General features: G+C 40.7%; 1 protein-coding gene across 1 annotated transcript in view; it reads right to left on the reverse strand.

Annotated features, from left to right (window-relative positions):
* FBXO28 (F-box protein 28) overlaps nt 1-20,912 on the reverse strand; it is a 30,367-nt gene extending 9,455 nt beyond the window's left edge. The window contains exons 1-2 of the mRNA XM_084622232.1: nt 20,393-20,912; nt 501-610 (exon numbers count right to left, since the gene is read on the reverse strand). Of these exons, the coding sequence (XP_084478358.1) occupies nt 501-610; nt 20,393-20,608 (326 nt within the window). The 5' untranslated portion in view covers nt 20,609-20,912. The remainder of the gene's footprint in view (nt 1-500; nt 611-20,392) is intronic.
* Nucleotides 20,913-21,828: the final 916 nt, after the last annotated feature.

The following is a 21,828-nucleotide window of genomic DNA, read 5'->3' on the forward strand; positions in this document are numbered from 1 at the left end:
TAATCCCAGGTAACATGAAAAACGTGTTTCACGTCTACCCAATTGCACAGGTAGGTAAAAATCCTTTTAGCCAAGGTAAGTTAGTTGGAACTCCTTTTGGAGCAAGTTATCAGAGCTCCTAGATTTGCCAGAGGAGTTAATTTTGAGTAATATTGGACACTTCCTCTCTCTTCTGAAAACACTTCAGTTCCTGACAGGCTGGGAAGCAAAACAGGATACAAAACAAAATAGGATAACATTTATCTATACAAACAGACTTTAGGGTTGGGCTAAGTGTTTTTGCAAGAAAAATAACCCATAGAATTTTACCACCTAAACCAGATAATTCCAATTACAGCCAAAATATTGTCAATGTTTTTCTAGAATATATTAATTTAACTAGATAACTGAAGTAAACTTTTACAGACTTAGCTTTACACTTAAGAAATAATGTTACTGTGTTCTTACTTACGTGTTTTAAGATATAGTATTTGGAACGCATAGCTGTAATTGGCACATACCTTGGAAGTTGTGCTTTAACCTGTTTCTGACACAAGTTGTGATATCTTTCCACTTTCAGAAATCCCTGATTTAACATTCGCTGGCAGACCAAGTCCATTCGCTTACAAACCTATTTTTAAAATACAGAACAAAGGAAACTTCAAATGTCTCAAACCAAACTACAGGTTGTTTTCATGATTAGTCAGTCTGTGCTTGTTCAATGGTGGAAGATTAGTTTTTATTCTTTCTGATTTGCAAACTAATCCTAAATTGGATAAAATGTCAACTACAATACAAAATAAAATTGTTTGCCCTTTACTGATCCTGTTATAAAAAAGGCAACTTCAACACTCATTCAAATCTGTATCACTTCTTCCTTCATGTTAATAGAAGTTAGCAGCAGTTCAGTTTAAAGGCTCATGTTTAAAGACTCGTTATTTATGTCCACTAATGGTCCCAGCCATATCCTCCAAAGAGAGGTAGGACCAGATATTTCAAAAGTTGTTTAATATATCAAAGATGACAAAACCCCAGTTTGCAGTTAATTTCACATCCAGAAGCTTTTCGCCAGAGCATTTTCTCTCAGAGAAGTCTGAAGAAGTGCAGAGGGACAAAGACTGATCTTGGACTTTTTTGGGAATTGTCCCACTCCGTAGCAGGGGTTTTCATAGGCAAGAATTTTCAACCTTATGGAAATGTTTTATAACGTAACTATATATTGTTTGGTTATCATAAGCAAACCATGAAAAATCTAAAAAAAAATACAGGTTTGAGCTAAATTAACATGGTATTGGTGTTGACCATCAGACTCACTTGGCATGCCACAGGCAGGGTAGGATCCTCGTGGGTAACCACCTGTCTCCCACCACTAGGTTTCCATGGAAATTGTAACTGTGTAAGGATGCATGTGTAGGGATATGGGACAACAGTCTCATTGCCCTCTGATATCATCCTCACGGGGTATTACTGAGTAGTCATTAGGGTTTAGAATCTTGCAAAAATGGGATTCCTTTATACACATATTACAGGGGTTTTGTAAGTTGAATTGTGTAGTAATGTAGAGGTACCTGAAGTTGAAATTACAGTTGCATTGGGGCCCAGTGATCCACACTTTGAGGTGGCAGGAGACTTGATTTATGTTTTAATTGCCGCCAGGAAAGCCACAGCAGTTCAGAACCTGCACAGGTTCATGCTACCTTATCTCAGTCCCTTCAGCTCTCCCGCCTGTGTCCTGATCCGTGTACCGCAAGCTTGCCCTGGGCTGCTCGGTGGGTCCTGACAGGGTAAATATTAGCTAAAAGTATGTTAGCCATGGAGTGGAGAGAGAGAGAAGAACCCTTATCCCCTGTGTTTTTCTTGGGACTTGTTCAAGTAATTGTTGAAACCTGTTATTAAGGGGTTAATTATTTAAGGAGGGACGCCTTCACATATGTATAGTGTTAAGTGTTTATTGTGCACTGTTAGAAATTAGATATTAGGCTAACCAATACAGTTTAGGGTTAAAGTGAGTAAAACAGATTCAGACGAGACTTCTGTTATTAACCAAAATACAGCATAAAAATATACTATATATCCTGGAGGTTTTTTATGAATGAAACATAGCCAGGCTATTTTTAATCACCCTAACTTGTGGGGTTTGATCATATGTTCAATGTAATGTTTAATATGTGATATGTTCAATGTAGTAGTGGGGGAAAGTACAGGAAGCTATGTTACAATGCCTTAATGCCTATCAGGGGATAATTACTCAAATGGAAAATGAGAACGGTAAGTATAAGGCCAACTTCCACCAAAGCAAGGTGTTAATAATCCAGGAAACTAAATTAAATAGTAATATAAAGGAATGGCTGAATAAAAAGTATCAAAGAAACAAGGGAAAAACCCTCTACTTACCAGAAAATACCAAAAGCTTTGTTTACCCGCAGATCTTAGAGACCGTAATAATGCATTTTGTAGCTCATATCCTATAACCTGCCAGGCTAACAGTCTCTGTGCCTTTAATTTGTAATTTCTAAATAATCCTCAGCAACAAAGCCACCAACAGCTAACATGTTGCTGTAAAAGCTGAAGAGGATGTGTGTCTAGGGAAAAAAAGGCGAAGCAGGCAAAGCAAATTGCTTCTAACCTGAATCTGGCAAAATAATATTAAAATTAGGGACCCATAAAACATCTAATTACAAGGTTCAGCATCCTTTTAGACAAGGCTATATCTAATGTATGTGTATAAGGTAAAGCAAACCCTGCTTACTACCCTTCTAACCTGCAAGTGGTGGGGGAGGCAGTAGGAAAAGGAGAGAGGGTGAAATTCAATGTTATTTATATTGTTTTGTTACTTGCATGTTTTTATTAGCCATATTGTGGCTCAAGTTGTTAATGAACATATTCCTAATTTAACTAATCGACTGTGCATTATTATTCCAAAAATAGGTAGCAAGTTAGTTGCAGTTCTGGACTTACCCAACAAGGGAACGAAAGCCAGGAAGTATAATCTTTTTCTGCTTTACACAGAAATTATTCTTTTAAGGAAGCACTGAAGCTTCTAACAATCAAAATGTAGCAAACTTTGCTACCCACAATATAAACCGTGGTTGTTATTATAGCTCCTAATTCACCAAAGTAAATTGTTCAACTTACCTAATTGCAATTTTCCCTAAATAATAAAGCACATATTAATATTTTTTTTTCTTTTTAACCCACTTGTGTTTTAATTTAGGATTTAAAGACTCAAGGAAATCACCTTTGGCTCCTGACTAAATTGTTAAACTTATTTTATAGGCTAACCAAGGTGTAAACCCAGAACAATTAATGATTTCAAACTTCAGGTTTCCTGGACTTGCTCTAAGCCAGTGGTTCTCAACCTTTCCAGACTATTGTACCCCTTTCAGAAGTCTGATGTGTCTTGCGTACCCCTTTCACCTCACTTAAAAATTACTTGCTTACAAAATCATACAGGAAAATACAGAAGTGTCACAGCACACTATTACTGAAAAATTGCTTACTTTTCATTTTTGCCATATAATTATAAAATAAATCAATTGGAATATAAATATTATACTTACATTTCAGTGTATATAGAGCAGTATAATAAAAGTCATTGTCTGTATGAAATTTTAGTCTGTACTGACTTTGCTAGTTTGTTTTTTTTACATAACCTGTTGTAAAACTAGTCAAATATCTAGATGAGTTGATGTACCTCCTAGAAGACCTCTGTGTACCCCTAGTAGTACGCATATCCCTGGTTAAAAGAAAAGGAGTACTTGTGGCACCTTAGAGACTAACCAATTTATTTGAGCATGAGCTCACGAAAGCTCATGCTCAAATAAATTGGTTAGTCTCTAAGGTGCCACAAGTACTCCTTTTCTTTCTGCGAAGACAGACTAACACGGCTGGTACTCTGATACCCCTGGTTGAGAACCACTGCTCTAAGCAAAAATGTTTATTCCCTTGGTGGTATGGTTTGGTGGTATGTTGGGATTACTTGTTTGTTTGATGGTTATATGTTTTATGTCATGTGACTAGATTGATAAATTGTTGCAACAATATTTTTGTGCGCTAAGGTGTGAATAAAACAGTTAATAGGAAAATAATTTGATGGTACCACACAGTTTCAATATTAGAATTAGGGTTTAACCACCATGTGCATGTTCCTATAAGACAGCAATGATAGTTCCATTTTTGCAAATGTCAATCAAATATAAGTATATTTGTCTCAATGAAAAAATTAATTGTAACTAATATATATATAAATATAAATAAAATTTTGATTTGGAGTTTGTCAGGACCCAGATTAAAATTCAGAAGTTCACTGAGCAAACTACCATAATATTAATGTAAGATTAATAACTATATTAGAGCTATTAGAACAGTTTTATAATGTTACAATATATATTTGGTTATCATAATCAAACTCAAAGAAAAAAATTAAAAAAACAGGTTCTAGCTAAAGTAACATGGTGTTGGGGTTATCAAGATAATCACCCCAACAAGTAACTGTGTGTGTGTATTTCTGTTCTGCACAATATACTGGGAAGAAATCTTGCTGACTTATTTGTTTTGGGTTTTGCCCTTGTAGAATGTGTGTCATTCTTGTATTTTGTTTTTGAGGGTTCACTGCTCAGATTGTTTAACCCTCACATATGGAGGAGCACTTGGTTGTTTTATATCACTCTCTTGCTTTAGCAAACCGCTTTCATGTTTGCAAGGCAATAGATCACTGTAAATGTATAATGAATCCTTTAAGCTAAGTTATTTGCCACAAAAGGAGCATGATGGAAACAGGATCCCTTAGATACCTCAGATTTTCAGGGATAGTAAAAGGAATTAAATTATCAAATCAAAAGCTGGTAAATGCCCATAACATCAAGTCCCACAACATTGTACCAGGAAAGGGACATGTCTTTACAGATATTCAGAAAACGATCCTCAGAGGCGACGAGACCCAAGCCAAAACCGGCTCAGATAAAGTCAGGTATACTTTAATAATGTACCTGACAGCATTATTCCTCCTCTGCAGCAGCCCTGATGTCCTGATAGTTGGTTTGGTGAGATGCCTGGCCAACTAAATGCAGACTTGTGAGCTCCAGTATTTGACTACCATATGAAGGAAGCTGAGAAAAAGGACTTTTCTGTAAAACTCCAGATGGTGAACTCTAACTCTGTAGTAACTGTGGTCTGGAGCCAACAGCAGCAGCCCGTTGTAAGGATACCATTTGGTGCACTGGTGTCATCTTCAGAGCAATATGATCTCATCCCCAGATAGCAGTATACTGAATTTGGGGAAGACTAATAATCAAAACATGGGACAGTATTGAGGTTATTGCCTGAGCTAATGGTGTCAATGTACAAATATACATTAGAAAAAAAAAGTATCTAAAAGGGGTCGCCATGGTCAAATTGGTTCCCCATTCCCGTAGTGGAATCAAGGAAGCCAACCCCTAGTAGGTCCTATCAAATTGTAAAGAGTATACTAGGTGAAAGACAATGAGGAGTACTTGTGGGACATTAGAGACTAACAAATTTATTTGGGCATAAGCTTTTGTGGGCTAAAACCCACCTCATCAGATGCATGGAGTGAAAAATACTGTAGGAAGATATATAAATACACAGAGTACATGAAAAGATGGGGGTTGCCTTACCAATTCGAAAGCGACAATTCAATTAAAGTGGGCTATTATCAGCAGGAGGAAAAATCACTTTTGTAGTGGTAATCAGGGTGGCCCACTTCAAACAGCTGACAAGAAGGTGAAATTCCACTGATGGCGTATTGCTCTGAAAAGGGGTATCAGTACATTGGCAGATGCGATATGGCTGAGGTGAACACATCACCATGTGGCTAGAAGGAAGATACCAACAGAATCCATTGTCATCGTCGTTGGTAGCCTAGCAGGCTAACCAAGCATGATGCTCTTATGAGAAGGGTGACATATAGTGGAGATGGTCAGTATTGTGTAAAACCAAATATCAAAGATCTTTTTATGGCCAATTTGAGTGCAAGGTCAGAGGGTCAAAATTTGTTACACCCCAAGGGTGGCAATTCCCCTTTATCTCATCTATTGTGTTATGTAAAAAGCACAGGTTTAAGCAAAGGATAAAGCCCTAAATTTATGAGATAGGGTGATTGTTAACGAGCCCTGTCAAGTGGAGGACTTAATTATATTCACTGCCTTGCCTTCATCATATTCTGTCTTTATTATATTCAGCAGTAATGCAAGGAACCTATAGGCCTATATCCTGTTTATTAATCTTTATTAGCTTCAGCAGTTGGCATAAGGCTTGAGGCCCATTAACTTTGGCATAGATAAATGGCCCAATAGTAACCCCTAAGTTTTGGGGAACTGGAAATAGATTGTAAGGGGACCAACCATAGAAACATGAGCTAACACCAGCTTTTGAAAAGTTTTTGAAAGAACATCCAAACACAAGAGTGCCAGGGCAACAAACTGACATATATGATAATAAGTTGAGATCATTAATATACTAACCTATAGAAGAAGGGCACCCCAACTTTATTAGCGTTAAGAAAGAAGAGAGGAGAAATCCTTACTGAATATGCATTAGACATGGTGGCATCAGCATATTATAAAAAGCTGTATCCCAGCCTGTGCACAATAGGGGAGAGAGAGATGTAGCCTTTGGGAGGTGTCAGAATGATGGCCTCTGGTGACGAAGAGGAAGGCAATGGTGAGGAAGAAGATAATGGCCAACATCTCAGACTGGTTTGCAAGGGATGGTGTATGGATGTTCAGATGTACTTTCTGTATTCTCCCCATCTACCTTACTGAGTTAGTGTTTGTGACTTTGCTTAATATATTAATAAATTATTGTAAATACAGAAGAGGCCTACAGTGTGAGTGTTGCAGCTGTGCACATCTGGGTTCGCAACTATATAGTAATTTTAATAATACTGGGCCTGATCTTGGGACAAGAACTTGTCAATCATCAAACTGGGAATTCTTAAGTAATCAATATAATTAATATATAATTTATAGATTGGGCTACAATCCTGGGAAAGGGATGCCCAAGAAAGCACAGGGATGGCTACTCCCATTATATGGCTGTTCCTTAATGAGCTATGCTGCCACTAGCTATCATCTTGTGGCTTTATACAAAAAAATATCACTGGGCCAAATTCTGTCCTGGTGTAAGCAAAAACAATTCCTATTGACTTCAATGGGAGCTGCACCTACATGTACCTGGGCTGAACTTTATGTACAGAGGTTCCGATGGGTCATAAATACTTTAATCTCTCAAAAATGCCAAAGACCTATGAGCCAGAAGTTGAAATTTTAAAAAGCATATACATGGAAAATTTTATTAAGACAAAAACCATGAGATGCAGAATTAAAGCATCTCAGATACATTTCTGTTCACTTTAAACTGACCAGTGTCAATAATGCTTCCTTAAAAGCGTAAATAAAATTATTTTAATCAAAAAATATTTCTCCATTTCTAATGGAGTCTTTAATTGCAAAGATCACACAGTACTGAGTCTAGGTCTTAGCACAAAATAGATATTTTACAAAACAGAAAGCCAACATGTTGAAGATTTTTAAATATATTTTATAAGGTATTTGTAAACTGAATAGCCAGTACATAAATTACAACTGGTATATTTTAACGTGTCATGTTTTCAGCTTATCAGTAATTGATATTGCCTCTTCAAAGGTTGACTACAAAAGGGAAGTGGAGATTCTTTTAAGGCTACATGTATGTGCTGAATGCCCCCACATTTCTCTGCTGAATGGAGAGCATTCAGCAGAGAAATATATTTTTAAAGAAAGAATTTAAAAACTAGCTGCTCCTCTCTGAAAGTTCTTAGCAGCTCAATTTGCTAGATGTCTGAAAATTAATTGTCAGCAATAGGAGCTCAATCTCTAGTAGGCACAAAACAGCACAATATTTCCATGGGGGGGGGGAGTATTTGTGTGCGTGTGTGTTGTTTTTTTAAAGAGAAGTTAAAATGTATGTGCCAAAAGCCCCCATAGTGGTTAGTGAGGGCATTCAGCACAAAAGTCTAGGATGGACTCAACTGCGTTTCCCATTACATTTAACTTCTAAGGTTGAAACATCAACATCTACTTTGAATTTACTGGTTTGTCAGTCTCAACACTACATTTATTTGGTATTTTCACTAAAAAGAACTCTATTTAACAAGCTTTGAGCACCTGTTGTATGAACCTGCAGTCTAAGCCAAAAGATTTGTGTTCCATTTTGTTCGTTTTGGACACTACAAGAATGGTGCATAAACACCTCTTAAATATAAGGTCGCATTTGTCTTCAGGGACACATGCCCACATTTGGGCTCAAGATTTTCAAGTCAGTATTTACCATATATTCTGAACAGTTTCACATTTTCCTATTAACAAGTACACTGGCCACGGGACAGCTGCAGAAAGATTTACAGGGAGCAAAATTTGTTCTCCGTATTTAACAGAATGGAAAAAGCTAGGTGGAAGTCACTATTATTTTGTCTCTGAAAAGAACTGAGATAAAATCTGGGGCACTATTAGAGAATCAAAAAGTGCATAATCATTGACAGTCTAACGCTTTAAGAGCTAGTATACTGTGCTGCCCTCTCAGGCTCTGTGCGCTTTAGTACTTGCTGAAGACTAGGAAGATCCATAGGAAAAAAAGGATTCCTGAAAGGTAACATGAAGAACCATTGATCTTTAATTCTAGTGCAGTTCTCCCCCACACTCATCGATGGAGTCAGCTAAGTAGTCAGTTTAAAGTGTTGGTGTTTGAAAAGAAAAAAAAATCAATTTGAAGGAAACTTTATGGCAGCTAAATTAAACCATATTTGTTCCAAGACAACCTCTCAGAAGTATTACTCTGGTCCAGAAGCAGGGAGTCACCTACATAGTGCTGTATGAATACCTAAAATACCAGCTAAAGAATTCTGGTTTCAAATATAAGAAGCTTGAATTCTAGTGTTACTATACATGGCAAAAGCTAGTATATAAAAGATAGGTTTCAGAGTAGCAGCCATGTTAGACTGTATTTGCAAAAAGAAAAGGAGTACTTGTGGCTCAAATAAATTTCTTCGTCTCTAAGGTGCCACAAGGACTCCTTTTCTTTTTATATAAAAGAGATTTTTCTGGCAAATACATTGTGAAGTTTGTCACTGTTTAATTAAAATAGTACAATAGACAAATAATCTTAATACAATTTTTGTGGACAGATTCATTGCAAGATATGTGAGAATATTCATCATCAAGTTTATACTGACATCTAGGGTATATATATAAAAAAATATTTTCTAGTGTGTTCAGCTATCCCCCAGGCAGTAGCCCTCAAAAAGTAATCCGAGCTGCACTCAGGATAAATTGAGATATTTAAGTATGGGGTTTATTAACCTTACATAGGTAAAAATAAGAACAAGCATCTCTCTTTTGCAGACAGAAAAAAATCAGCTGTGGTAAACTTAATTCCTGTATATTACTTAGCTTCAGTTGTGCTAATTATCACAAGTTTGAATCTGAATGTAAACTGATCAGGAGTGCCAACAGCAATTGAGAAAAGAATGTCTGAATCTATATACTATACCTGATAAAGCCCATCCTCCTTCATTAAAACATAAGGCGACTATTTAGTCATGAGTATTTTTAATAGAAGTCATGGACAGGTCACGGGCGATAAACAAAAATTCACATGGCTGGCTGCAGGGCCGTCCAAGCGGCTGGCGGCGGTGTGGCTGTCCCCGGGGCCAGCTGCTTGGGCGGCCCTGGGGTCAGCCATTCTGGCTGCTGCAGAAGACACAGAGGTTGTGGAAAGTCACGGAATCCGTGACAGACAGAGCCCTATTTAAATCGCAATTTCTATATTATATTGCACAACAGAAAATTTACATTTCCACTTGGAAGTTTTAGCCTCCATTTTAAAAGTATTAGTAAATATGAAACCGAATGAATTAGTAAAAAATATCCTTTACTTTGCCAGTTGCTACTTTGTTACATGTGGCCAGGAATTATTTTCAAGGACCAGTTTTGAAAATCAGCATAGGAAGATTAGTCTCAAACAGAAGGGTTTTCCTCTAGCCAGCAATAGCAAGCAAAATAGCATTACTATGTTGGAAATGGTCTATACTATTTCCTCAAGAAAGTTTCTGAATGCAAGTGATTTGAATGGACAAAACAACCATTACTTTTAAAATGTAAATTTAATCTGTTCATAATGATCATGTTTACCAAGCCTCACTAGAGGACTTTCCTACTATCATAAGTCTGCGGCAGACCTCAAACCTGTCAAGTATATTCCATGCACCAAACTGAGCACTTTAAAGTTCTTCCAGAAAAATCTCAATGAAACTGAAGAATTGGAACTAGAAAGAATAATGTAAGTCACCACATGCAGAGCAACCATGTGAAAGCTTTACAGAAATTAAAAATATATTTTCATTAATTTTTCTGTAGACAACTGAAGTGGTTGACACAATCTCACAGATTTAGCAGCTTTTCCTTTGTAGCACAGATCACGTCTGCCTATCCTCACTAGAGAGATTTGACAAGCAGTGAGATCATATGAGAGAGAAAGTATGCAAAATATTTAGATACACTGCACCACAGCCTGGAGCTCCCTTATACTTTATAAAGCTTCTGTTTCAGATTATTTGAGCCATCTTGTTATAGAAATTATCAAGGCCTTATTTTAAATTCTACAATGAAGTAAAATGAACAGCCATAGATTTCCTGAAGTTCTTAGTTCTGGAATAGTAAAGCTCTAGTGTACAGCTTGCACCATTTTTTCTTTATGTTTTGGATGTAGACAGAAAAGGGAAGTATGCATACAACCTGCTAAATATGAAGTTGGTTATAAGTGCCAGAGTTCATGACAACATTGTCTTCAGTGAGTACATGTGGAGATTAATCCTGGATTATTCACTCCAACCACCCTTGTTGTGGCAGTAACTTGAACTTGAGCTCATTTCCAGGATACCACAGCTGTATAGAAAACTGAAGATGTACACATTTATTGTCCCACTGTTTAAAAAAAAGTGTCCATTATTCAAGCCTCTAGATCCATTTATGTTTAAATACATTTTAAAAAACCACAATCTAACATATTGTCTACAACTGGCAGCAACAAATCCATCCCAAAACTAGTTCAAAAAATAACTTACAGCCACATCATCCCTACCCAGTCCTTCAGACAAGAATGTCCATCACACGCAAACCCACCACAGACAAGAACTTAAGTAAGGAGATGGGCCATCACTGTGGCTTGAAGGTCAGCAAACCTAGACCCCTGAAGACCAACAAAAGTAGCAAGTTCAAATTGAGGACCCCTCACCAAAAATGCCATTCCTCCAAGTACCTTAGAGACTAACAAATGTATTTGAGCATAAGCTTTCGTGAGCTACAGCTGTAGCTCACGAAAGCTTATGCTCAAATACATTTGTTAGTCTCTAAGGTGCCACAAGTACTCCTTTTCTTTTTGCGAATACAGACTAACACGGCTGCTACTCTGATTCCTCCAAGTGTCAATTCCCAAATCTCAGGCCTAGAATATCTCTTCTGAGCTCAGCTGTCAGAACAGAAATACCAGGCTCTTATATAGCACTTAACACTAGCTGTCTACATGCTTTAACAATGGGAATCATGATATTTACTTCATATGAACAGAGGGTGAAACTGAGGCAGAGGTGCAGCAACTTGTTTAAGGTAACCCAGCAGGTCAATGGCAGAGCTGGGAATAGAATTGAAGTTCAGCATTTTAACCACTATACAATGCTGCCTCACATTCAAAGCGTTCATAGAAAGAAAAGCGGTATCTGTCAGTGTTTTATTTTTACTTAAACCCAGAATATTAGTGGAATGCTTTCTGAATGCCATCAGGATATTGATTACCTTCTCAGAATATCCCTTCCTCTTCATCCTGTCTTTTTCAATAGCCAGGTAATCGGACAGAGTTGTTGCAGAGTCATTGAAACCTGAGAACAGAAGTCTTTGCAAGATGGAAGATGTGCAAGTTTCCTAACCAACAGGATTACCAGATCTTTTCAAAAAGCTTGACCAGCAGGGTGCAACTTCAATCAAAACCTCAAGAGTTCCTTATGATTAGATATGGGCAGAAAGGAAATGCATAAAGCAGACCCCCTGAAGGGACCTTCATCTGAAGGACAGATGGTCAGCTACTGTTTTCCCCTGGATTCATCTGTCTGGAGTAAAACTTGGGTACTTTAAAGTTATGGCTTAGTGCAAATAGAGCAGACATGAGACTCCTTAGTTGTTGAATTGTATTTCCAAATACCTATTTGTTTAGACATCATACTTATAGATCTATTTCCCTTCTTAACCAGTCAGCTGCATTTTATATACAGCGCTTTAAATGACAGCAGATGACACTCTGCCCTATGAAGCATAGTGAATGTTTTTCTTGTGGAGTGAGATGATCTCAGTCTTGCCTGATGAGATGACAGACATCACAAACAGGTGATGTGCCTTTACTTCCGCCTTTAATGACAGAACTACAAGCTTTATGGCTTTTAACACAAATTATGCTCCTTTTGGATTCCTAGAGCCAACCTCTCCATTGTACTAAAGAGATTTCCTAGTGTTGTGCCCTCCCTGCCCTTCTTCCACTCAACCTACATCTTCTTTTCAGTTTATCTGGCTCCAATATATCTCACCTGAGAAAAATCTGATTGCATCAGTCCCCTGGGGCGATACAGAGATATCAAAAGAATAACTGAAATTAGAACATTTGTATCCTCCAGAGTGCTGATCCAGGGACAATAGAAAGGACTGAAGTGATCTATGTAAGCAAGTCCAACTCACTAGGTCAGTTCACAGATTCCAAGGCTAGAGGGGACCACTTTGATCATCTAATCCAGTGGTTTTCAAACTTTTTTTCTAGGGACCCAGTTGAAGAACATTGTTGATGCCCAGGATCCAACAGAGCTGCAGATGAGGGGTTTGGGACACAGGAGGGGGTTCCGGCCTGGGGGAGTGGGGGCTCAGGGTTGGGGTGCAGGAGGGGGTCAGGGCTCTGGGCTGGAGTTGCAGGCTCTGGGGTGGGGCTGGGGAATAGGAGTTTGGGGTGCAGGAAGAGGTTCCAGGTTGTGGGGGGGGGAATCAGATCTGGGGCAGGAGATTGGAGCACAGGGTTGGGGTGCGGACTCACCTCCGGTGGCTCCCGGTCAGCAGCGCAGCTTGGGTGCAGAGGCAGGCTTCCTGCCTGTCCTGGCACCACAGACCACGCTGAGCCCCGGAACCATCCAGCAGCAGGTCTGGCTCCTAGACAGAGGCGCGCGAGCAGCTTCGCACGACTCTCGCCTGCAGGTACCGCGCCCCCCTCCCCACAGTTCCCATTGGCTGGTTGAGAGTTCCCATTGGTTCCCGGCCAATGGGAGTGCGGAGCCAGTGCTCGGAGCAGGGGCAGCATGTGGAGCCCCGTAACCCCCTTGCCTAGAAGCCGGACCCGCTGCTGCCTGCTTCCGGTGTGCAGCACAGTGTCGAAACAGGTAAGCACTAGCTTGCCTTAGCTGGGCAGCACCACCAACGGTTGGCGGTGCTGACCAGAGCAACCCAGTGCCTGACATGCCGCGACCCGACCCAAAGTTTGAAAAAACGCTGATGTAGTCTCACTTCTAGTATAACACAGGCCATAGAAATTTCCCAAAATAATTCCTAGAGCATATCTTTTAGAAGAAACATCCAATCTCGATTTAAAAATTGTCAACAATGGAGAATCCACCATGACCCTGGGTAAACTGTTCCAATGGTTAACTACATTCACTGTTAAATATACAACTGATTTCAAATTTGTCTAGCTTCAACTTCCAGTCATTGGATCATGTTATACCTTTCTCTGCAAGACTGAAGAGCCCATTATTAAATATTTGTTCTTCATGTAAGAACTTATAGACTGTGATCATGTCACCCCTTAACCATCTTTGTTAAACTAAATAGATTGAGTTTTTTTCAGTCTATCAATACAAGCAGGCTTGGAAGGGCTACATTTTTTATTTGAAATTCCAGTAGACATACAAACCAATGAAAAAATATTTCCATCAATAAATGGAATTTCCAGACAGGCAAAATGGGGGGAAAAAAAAACGCTGCTTGAGAACTTAAGAGTTTTATTTAAGTATATTAGGGTGGTCGATTAATCGCTGTTAACTCCCGTGATTAACTCAAAAAAAATTAATTGCAATTAATCACACTGTTAAACATAGAATACCACTTGAAATTTATTAAATATTTTTGGATGTTTTTCTACATTTTCAAATATATCTATTTCAATTACAGCCAGAATACAAAATATACAGTGCTCACTTTATATTTTTTTATTACAAATATTTGCACTGTAAAATGATGAAAGAAATAGTATTTTTCAATTTACCTCATACAAGTACTGTAGTGCAATCTCTTTATCATGAAAGTGCATGTTACAAATGTAGGATTTTTTGTTACATAACTACACTCAAAAACATAACAATGTAAAACTTTAGAGCCTACAAGTCCACTCAGTCCTACATCTTGTTCAACCAATCGCTAACAGAAACAAGTTTGTTTACATTTACGGGAGATAATGCTGCCCACTTCTTAATTACAATGTCACCTAAAAGTGAGAACAGGCGTTCTCATGGCACTGTTGTAGCCAGCGTCGCAAGATATTTACATGCCTGATGCACTAAAGATTCATGTGTCCCTTGATGCTTCAACCACCATTCTACAGGAGATGCGTCCATGCTGATTATGGGTTCTGCTTGATAACAATCCAAAACATTGCAGACCGACGCATGTTCATTTCCATCGTCTGAGTCAGATGCCACAAGCAGAAGACTGATTTTCTTTTTTGGTGGTTTCGGTTCTGCAGTTTCCACATCAGAATGTTGCTCTTTTAAGACTTCTGAAAGAATGCTCTACACCTCATCCCTCTCAGATTTTGGAAGGCACTTCAGATTCTTAAACCTTGGGTCGAGTGCTGTAGCTATCTTTAGAAATTTCACATTGGTATCTTCTTTGCCAAATATTTTGTCAAATTTGCAGTGAAAGTGTTCTTAAAACGAACAACATGTGCTGGGTCATCATCAGAGGCTGCTATAATATGAAATATATGGCAGAATGCAGGTAAAACAGAGCAGGAGACATACAATTCTCGCCCAAGGAGTTCAGTCACAAATTTAATGAACACATTTTTTTAACGCGCGTCATCAACATGGAAGCATGTCCTCTGGAACGACGGCTGAAGAATGAAGAGGCATATGAATCTTTAGTGCATCTAGGACGTAAATATCTTGTGACGCCAGCTACAACAGTGCCATGCAAATGCCTGTTCTCACTTTCAGGTGACATTGTAAACAAGAAGGAGGCAACATTAGCTCCTGCAAATTATAACCAAACTTGTTTGTCTGAGTGATTGGCTGAACAAGAAGTAGGACTGAGTGGACTTGTAGGCTCTAAAGTTTTACTTTCTTGTTTTATTTTTGAATGCAGATTTTTTTTGTACATAATTCTACATTTTTATGTTCAACTTTTATGATAAAGAGATTGTACAACAGTACTTTTATTAGGTGAATTGAAAAAAATATATTTATTTTGTTTTTAACAGTACAAATATTTGTAATCAAAAATAAAGTGAGCACTGTACACTTTGTATTCTATGTTGTAATTGAAATCAATATATTTGAAAATGTAGAAAACATTCAAAAATATTTAAATAAATGGTATTCTATTATTGTTTAACAGCACCATTAATCGCAATTAATTTTTTTAATCGCTTGAAAGCCCTAAAGTATATTTGTTTTGTATGGCATGTGACGCTGTCAATGTGTTTTTACAGATATAAAGCTTTAATTTTTTGAATGTGTGTCTGGTGTCATTAAAATAATTGTCTGACCCCCCTGCAATTTCCTGCAACTGTAATAATTTAAATAGATAAAAATTTAAAAAAACTTAAAACCCATAATTGTGAGGAACTGTGAACATTTACATTGATAAAAATAAAAAACTTAAATATTGATATCTGTCAAAATAATAAAAACAAATTCTAACAAGCCTAACTACAAGTCATGTTTTCTAATCTTTTAATCAATCTCCTGGCTCTTCTTTGAACCCTCTCCAATTTATTAATATCCTTCTTAAATTCTGGACACCAGAACTGGACACAGTATTCTACCAGTGGTTGCAGCAGCGCAAAATACAGAGGTAAAATAGCCTTCCTACTCCTATTTGAGATTCCTGTTTATACATCCAAGGATCGCATTAGCCCTTTTGGCCTCTGGGAGCTCATGTTCAGCTGATTATTCACCATGACCCCCAAATCCTTTTCAGAGTCACAGATTCCCAGGATAGAGTCCCCCATCCTTTAAGTATGGCCAACATTCTTTGTTTCTAAATATATACACATTTACCTGTATTAAAACACAAATTGTTTGCTTGCATCCAGTTTACCAAGCAATCTTGTATTAACGACCTGTCTTCTTCATTATGTACCACTCCCCCAAATTTTGGGGTCATCTGCAAACTTTATTCGTGATTATTTTGTTTTCTTCCAGGTAATTGATAAAAATGTTATAGTATAGGGCCAAGAACAGATCCCTACGGGACCTCATCAGAAAAATTACCACTCAATGATGATTCCTTATTTACAATGTTTGAGTCCTGTCCATTAAGCCACTTTTTAAAAATCCATTTAATGCACGTCATGTTAATTTTATTTTGTTCTAGTTATTTAATCAAAGTGTCGTACAGTACCAAGTCAAACCCCTTACAGAAGTCTAAGTATACATCAATACTATTACTTTATACTTGAGCATTTGTTGAAGAGTTTAAAGCAGATTACTACCTGAACTCCACAAGATTTCTGGGGAACTATGAAAAAGATTTAACATAAACATTGGAATCTCATTGTCTAGAACAGGTTCTACGGCTCCCATACAGCACTAAAAACTTGCATAATTCCTCTACTGGATTCAATATGGTTGCTGATTGAACATATTAATGAACTGTTTTAGTTTTAGAGTGATCCCTTTAAATAGCCTCAGACAGATAAAGTGAAGATTATATATTTACATTCCTGGAGGAATAGAAGCCAGAAGTGTTTACACTGAGATTCTTGATGTCAGCGGATGGTCGGAAAAGAGGTGTGTACTTTCTTTCTCTTGGAATAATTATCCTCTGCATCTATCTTTAGAGAAATGCCTTCTGAGGAACTTGGTGAAAGGATTTGTTTTTCGCTTTCATTGAATCAAAAATTAAAGATGGAATAGACCCACTGAATTATTTTGTTCATCCTTCATTCAGTGCAGTACTGTTCCCTACAGTATATTTGTTAATAGTTTATCCAGACTAACTCTAAATATTCCAACAATAGGGCTTCCACCGGCACTTCTATTGATAGTAGCTGTCTTCCATAATAACCAATTTCTTTGCAAACCAAGCATTTTTGAGTTCAGAAAAGGGAAAAAAAAATTATTTTCCCCTCAATAAAAGCAGTCCACTACCACAAAATAGACCCCCTAGGTAAATATAACACTTTGCTTTCATTCAAGAATCTCAGCATGTTTACAAACATTCATTTAGCTTCACAAACCGGTGAGGTAAATATTATCCCTATTTTACAGACAGGGAAACTGAGGCAGAGAGGGGTCACATTGCTCAGGCAATGTCACACACAAAGACTGTGGCGGAACTGAAAGCAAAATCCCACAATTCCTCGTACTATACTTTAACCATCAGTCTTTAATAATGAGCCATACTAATGAAGTTTGCCAAAGTAGTATATACAAAGATGCTATTAAGGTTTCTTCATAGCTGGGCAGGTCTGAAATATAGCCTACTTTCAAAATAACACATACATACACCTTAGTGAGGATTGGTGGACTTAATCCATCCTGGAGGAAAATACTTACTGATATCAGCATGTGAGGTGCTGCATAAACAGAAACGGAGCCCTGTCTCCAGGAGTTTCAATTTAATATTAGAATCAGACAAACACATTTTAGAACACTGGCAGATTTTGTAAAATATTTCTCCCAGAAATGTAGTCCAAATTACTGTAGAAATATGTTTGTCATATTAGAGTTCTAATATTTGTTTTGTTACACAGAAAGTCTAATTACATGTTCTTAAAATAGAAACAGTATGGCACACAAATTTAGGAGGGTTACATAAGCTTCCTAATCCTTCTACTTCATTATCCACAACAAGTAATTTATTGGCTTGGTCCAGAGTTTATACTCCCTTGCTATTCAGACACTACCAGCATGATGTACACTGATCTCAGTTACATCTCTGCACATTTTTTGCACCTTAACTCTTGACCTATGTCTGTCTGAGTGAGACAGTAGGGGTGTGATCCACAAAGGTACTCAGAAACCTAAGTCCTGTTTTTAAGTGCCACTGCAATCCACAAAACTCCCATTCAACTGCCACCTAACCTGTAAATGCCTAAACTCACTCAGCACCTAAGTTTTTTCCTCTGGGCATGTGTACTGCAGCCTCACCCTAGGCACCCTGGTGCCTATCGCCTGCCTGAGCACTATTGCCTCATGATAAAGGTTCAGATTCCTATCTCCTGCCTAAGCCCCAGAATGATTCACAAGCTGGGAAAGAGAAGGTGTTCAGCTGCTTAAGTCACATCCAGAGACCTGATCTGGTAGGCAACCTCTGGGCACGGTTACCATATTGTGCCCCTCAGGCAATCCGGGCGCGGGGGGGGGGTAGCAGGAGGGAGGAAGAACGTTCCTTAAAACCTTTAACCTGGTGGATAAGGTACTCGCCAGGATGTTGGAGAACCCCAGTTCAAGTGCCCTCTCCTCCTGAGGGGGAAAAAGGGATTTGAACTGGGATCTGCCAACTCTCATATGAATGCCTTAACTACTAAGCTATGGAATATTTTGATATGGATCTTCCTCAGTCTCGCCTATTTAAGTTGTTACACTTTAATAAAACAATTGAATAATTAAATATTAACTGGGCCATTGAAAGAGTTAAAATGACTTTATAGGAGTGGTGGGCAACCTGCGGCCCGCACGCAGCCCGTCAGGGTAATCCATTGGCGGGCAGCAAGACAGTTTGTTTACATTGACCGTCTGCAGCTCCCGGGGTCAGTGGTTCACCATCCCTGGTCAATGGGAGCTGTGGGAAGCGGTGGCAGGCACATCCCTGTGGCCTGCACCGCTTCCTGCGGCTCCCATTGGCTGGGAACAGCGAACCGTGGACGTGCCTGAGGACGGTCAATGTAAACAAACTGTCTCACGGCCTGCCACCAGATTACCCTGATGGGCCACAGGTTGCCCACCACCACTCTATAAACTAGTGATTAGACCACTCACCTGAGAGGTGGCAGATCCCTGTTCAAATCCTTTCTCCCCCAGCAAGAGCAGAGGGGACTTGCACTGGGAGTCTCACAGACCCTGTGTGGGTGCCCTAACCGTTCGGGAAGTCCCCATCCCCAAGCCATTTAGTTTCAGGCCCCACACGCAATTCAGGCAGCAGGACACCTCTTCTCCAGGTTGCTAGCAGAGCTACGCACTTCCCTGCAGTCAGCATCTCCCAGTGGCTATCTTAGACATCTCCCGGTCTAGCATTCTGGTTTTGTGGATCTCATTCTAAGGTGCCTATCTCTCCCCATTCATTCTACAGGCAGCCTAGGAACCTAACCCAGGCTTTGTGTTCCTGTGATTTTCTAAACATTAGATGCTGCAGTGCTGAACAGTGTGGTGCCTAAGTCCCTTAATGGATCTGGGCCTAAGCTCTTTGCAGCAAAGTTCTTATCTTCCTATACATTTTCTATATATCATATACACTTACTGTACTACAAATAATAAGTAGACATGTGGACTCTAATCTAAACCCACAAGGAAGCATTTCACAGGAGGAACAGTCTTGGAACATAATGCTACCATTTCTAAAAAACATGGAGATAGATGTACCAGTTAAGTAAGGAAACCAATGCGCAGACAAATAGCATGCCTCCCGAGGCAAATACACCAAAACGTTTAACACACAGGCTCTTGTTTGGGTTTTCGGGGGGTGGGTGTGTGGGAAAGAAAAAGGGACAAATGCATCCCCCAACTAAGAAGGTACTGAACAGGAGACAGTGTGGGGGGAATTGCCTGGCTTTTCCACAACTCCAGCACAGTACTGAGGTAAGATCGGGCCAGCGGGCAACATCAGACTGCAAGAGATGGTGACAGTGGGCCCCTCTCCCCTTCCGCCCACCTCGTTTCCCTCCTGACAGACCTGAGTAATTGCATTAAACAAAACCCGGGGGGGGGGGGGTATTTCACCCTAAGCCTCCCAGCAGCAGGGGCAGACGTGACGGACTCGGGGGCGGGCAGCAGCAGGGCCCTGGGCTCAGTCGGGCCCTGGCTTGATATTCTCCCCTTCCCCTTCCCGGCCCCCCTCGCCCCCCACCAGGCGGAGCTGATGACCCACCCCCCCCTCGCCGGCCGGCCCCTCACCAGGCGGAGCTGGCTGGTCTCGTCGTAGGAGAGGAACCCGAGGATGCTCTCGATGGCCACGATAGGCAGCCCCACCAGCGTGTTGCTCTGAGGGAGCTGCTCCAAGAGCGCCTGGCCCCCCTGGAGCTGGGGGGCCGGAGGCGGGGAGAGGCGCGCCGAGCCCATGGCGCCTCCTTCCCCCTCCGACAGGAGCCGCTCCTCCGCCACCGCCGCCATCTTGGGCCCTGTCCCCCTCCAGTCCTCGGCTGCGGGAGGGGGGACTTCCTGTGACAGCACTTCCGCCCCCCGCCCGCCCTGGGCGCCGCTAAGGGGGCGCGGGGGGGTGTCCTGGGGTGCCCCCACAGGGGCGTTTTGGGCCCGTCCCCTCCCCAGTTGTGACCCCCCGGGCCCTTGGGCGCCAGTGGCCTGATCCCCCTGCAGGCCCCGTGCTGCCGCTGGAGCGGCCTGGGGCCGCCGCCCTGAGCACCCCAGTGTGCCCCGCTTTGTGACTAGCCCCTGCCCCCAGCGGGGAGGTGCCGAGGGGGAGGCAGTAGGTGAGTGAGAGCGGCTGGAAGCGGGGTGTCATCTACGCTGAGCTGAGCCTCTGGGGCCAGCAAATCCAGCCCGGCGCCTCAGCCCGCGGGAGCTGCTGGCTCTACGGGGGGTCGCTGGCGAGGAAGGAGGGGGCCTGTCCTCAAAGAGCTCACATTGCGAGGCCCACAGGCAGCGAGCTAGGGGGCAAGGAAGGAGAACAAAAGGGATGGCTTTGTGGACAGACCCCTCAGCCAGCAGACCGTGCTTTTGTGGGCTGAAATACCCCTGGCTGCCCCTCCACCATGCCCTTGTTGAAGGCGGTGGGGTGGGGGGCATTTGAGACAGCTCCAGGATTGCCCCACACAGGTTCTGAAGCAAGTGCCCGTCTTCCCTCTGTAGGGCTCTTCCTCTAAGAGGCTCTGTTGGACCACCCTACCTCTCAGAACTGCCAGCTGTCCAGGCACCTTGTCTTTGGCCCCAAGGCCTCCTGCAAAAAATTGGAGAGACTGAACATCCATGGGGTCCCCCAGCCTCCTGCTGCTCCATCACAGATAGGAGATGGGGTTGTGTGTGCATGTAAAACAAATGGGTGACCACTTCTGATTGTCACTACTTGTATCACAATAATACATAGTGCAGTTGTAGCTGTGTTGGTTCCAGGATATTAGACATACCAGGTGGCTGAGGTAATATCTTTTATTGGACCAACTTCTTTTAGTGAGAGAGACAAACTTTTGAGGTACACAGAGCTCTCTTTTCAGGTCATACATGGAACAAATCCTATTTCCAAAAGGTCAGTGAACCACAGTCAATATTATGGGGGAGTTCTCTGCCATTATCCATTCTTTGTGCTCTTTAGGCAGCACATAGGGAGTGGAGGCTACTCACAAGTCCCCAGCTGGCAACATGTTCCCATATGTTGT

Source organism: Lepidochelys olivacea, assembly GCF_965140295.1.
Source record: "Lepidochelys olivacea isolate rLepOli2 genome assembly, chromosome: 3".
In the NCBI taxonomy this organism is placed as follows: Eukaryota; Metazoa; Chordata; order Testudines; family Cheloniidae; genus Lepidochelys; species Lepidochelys olivacea.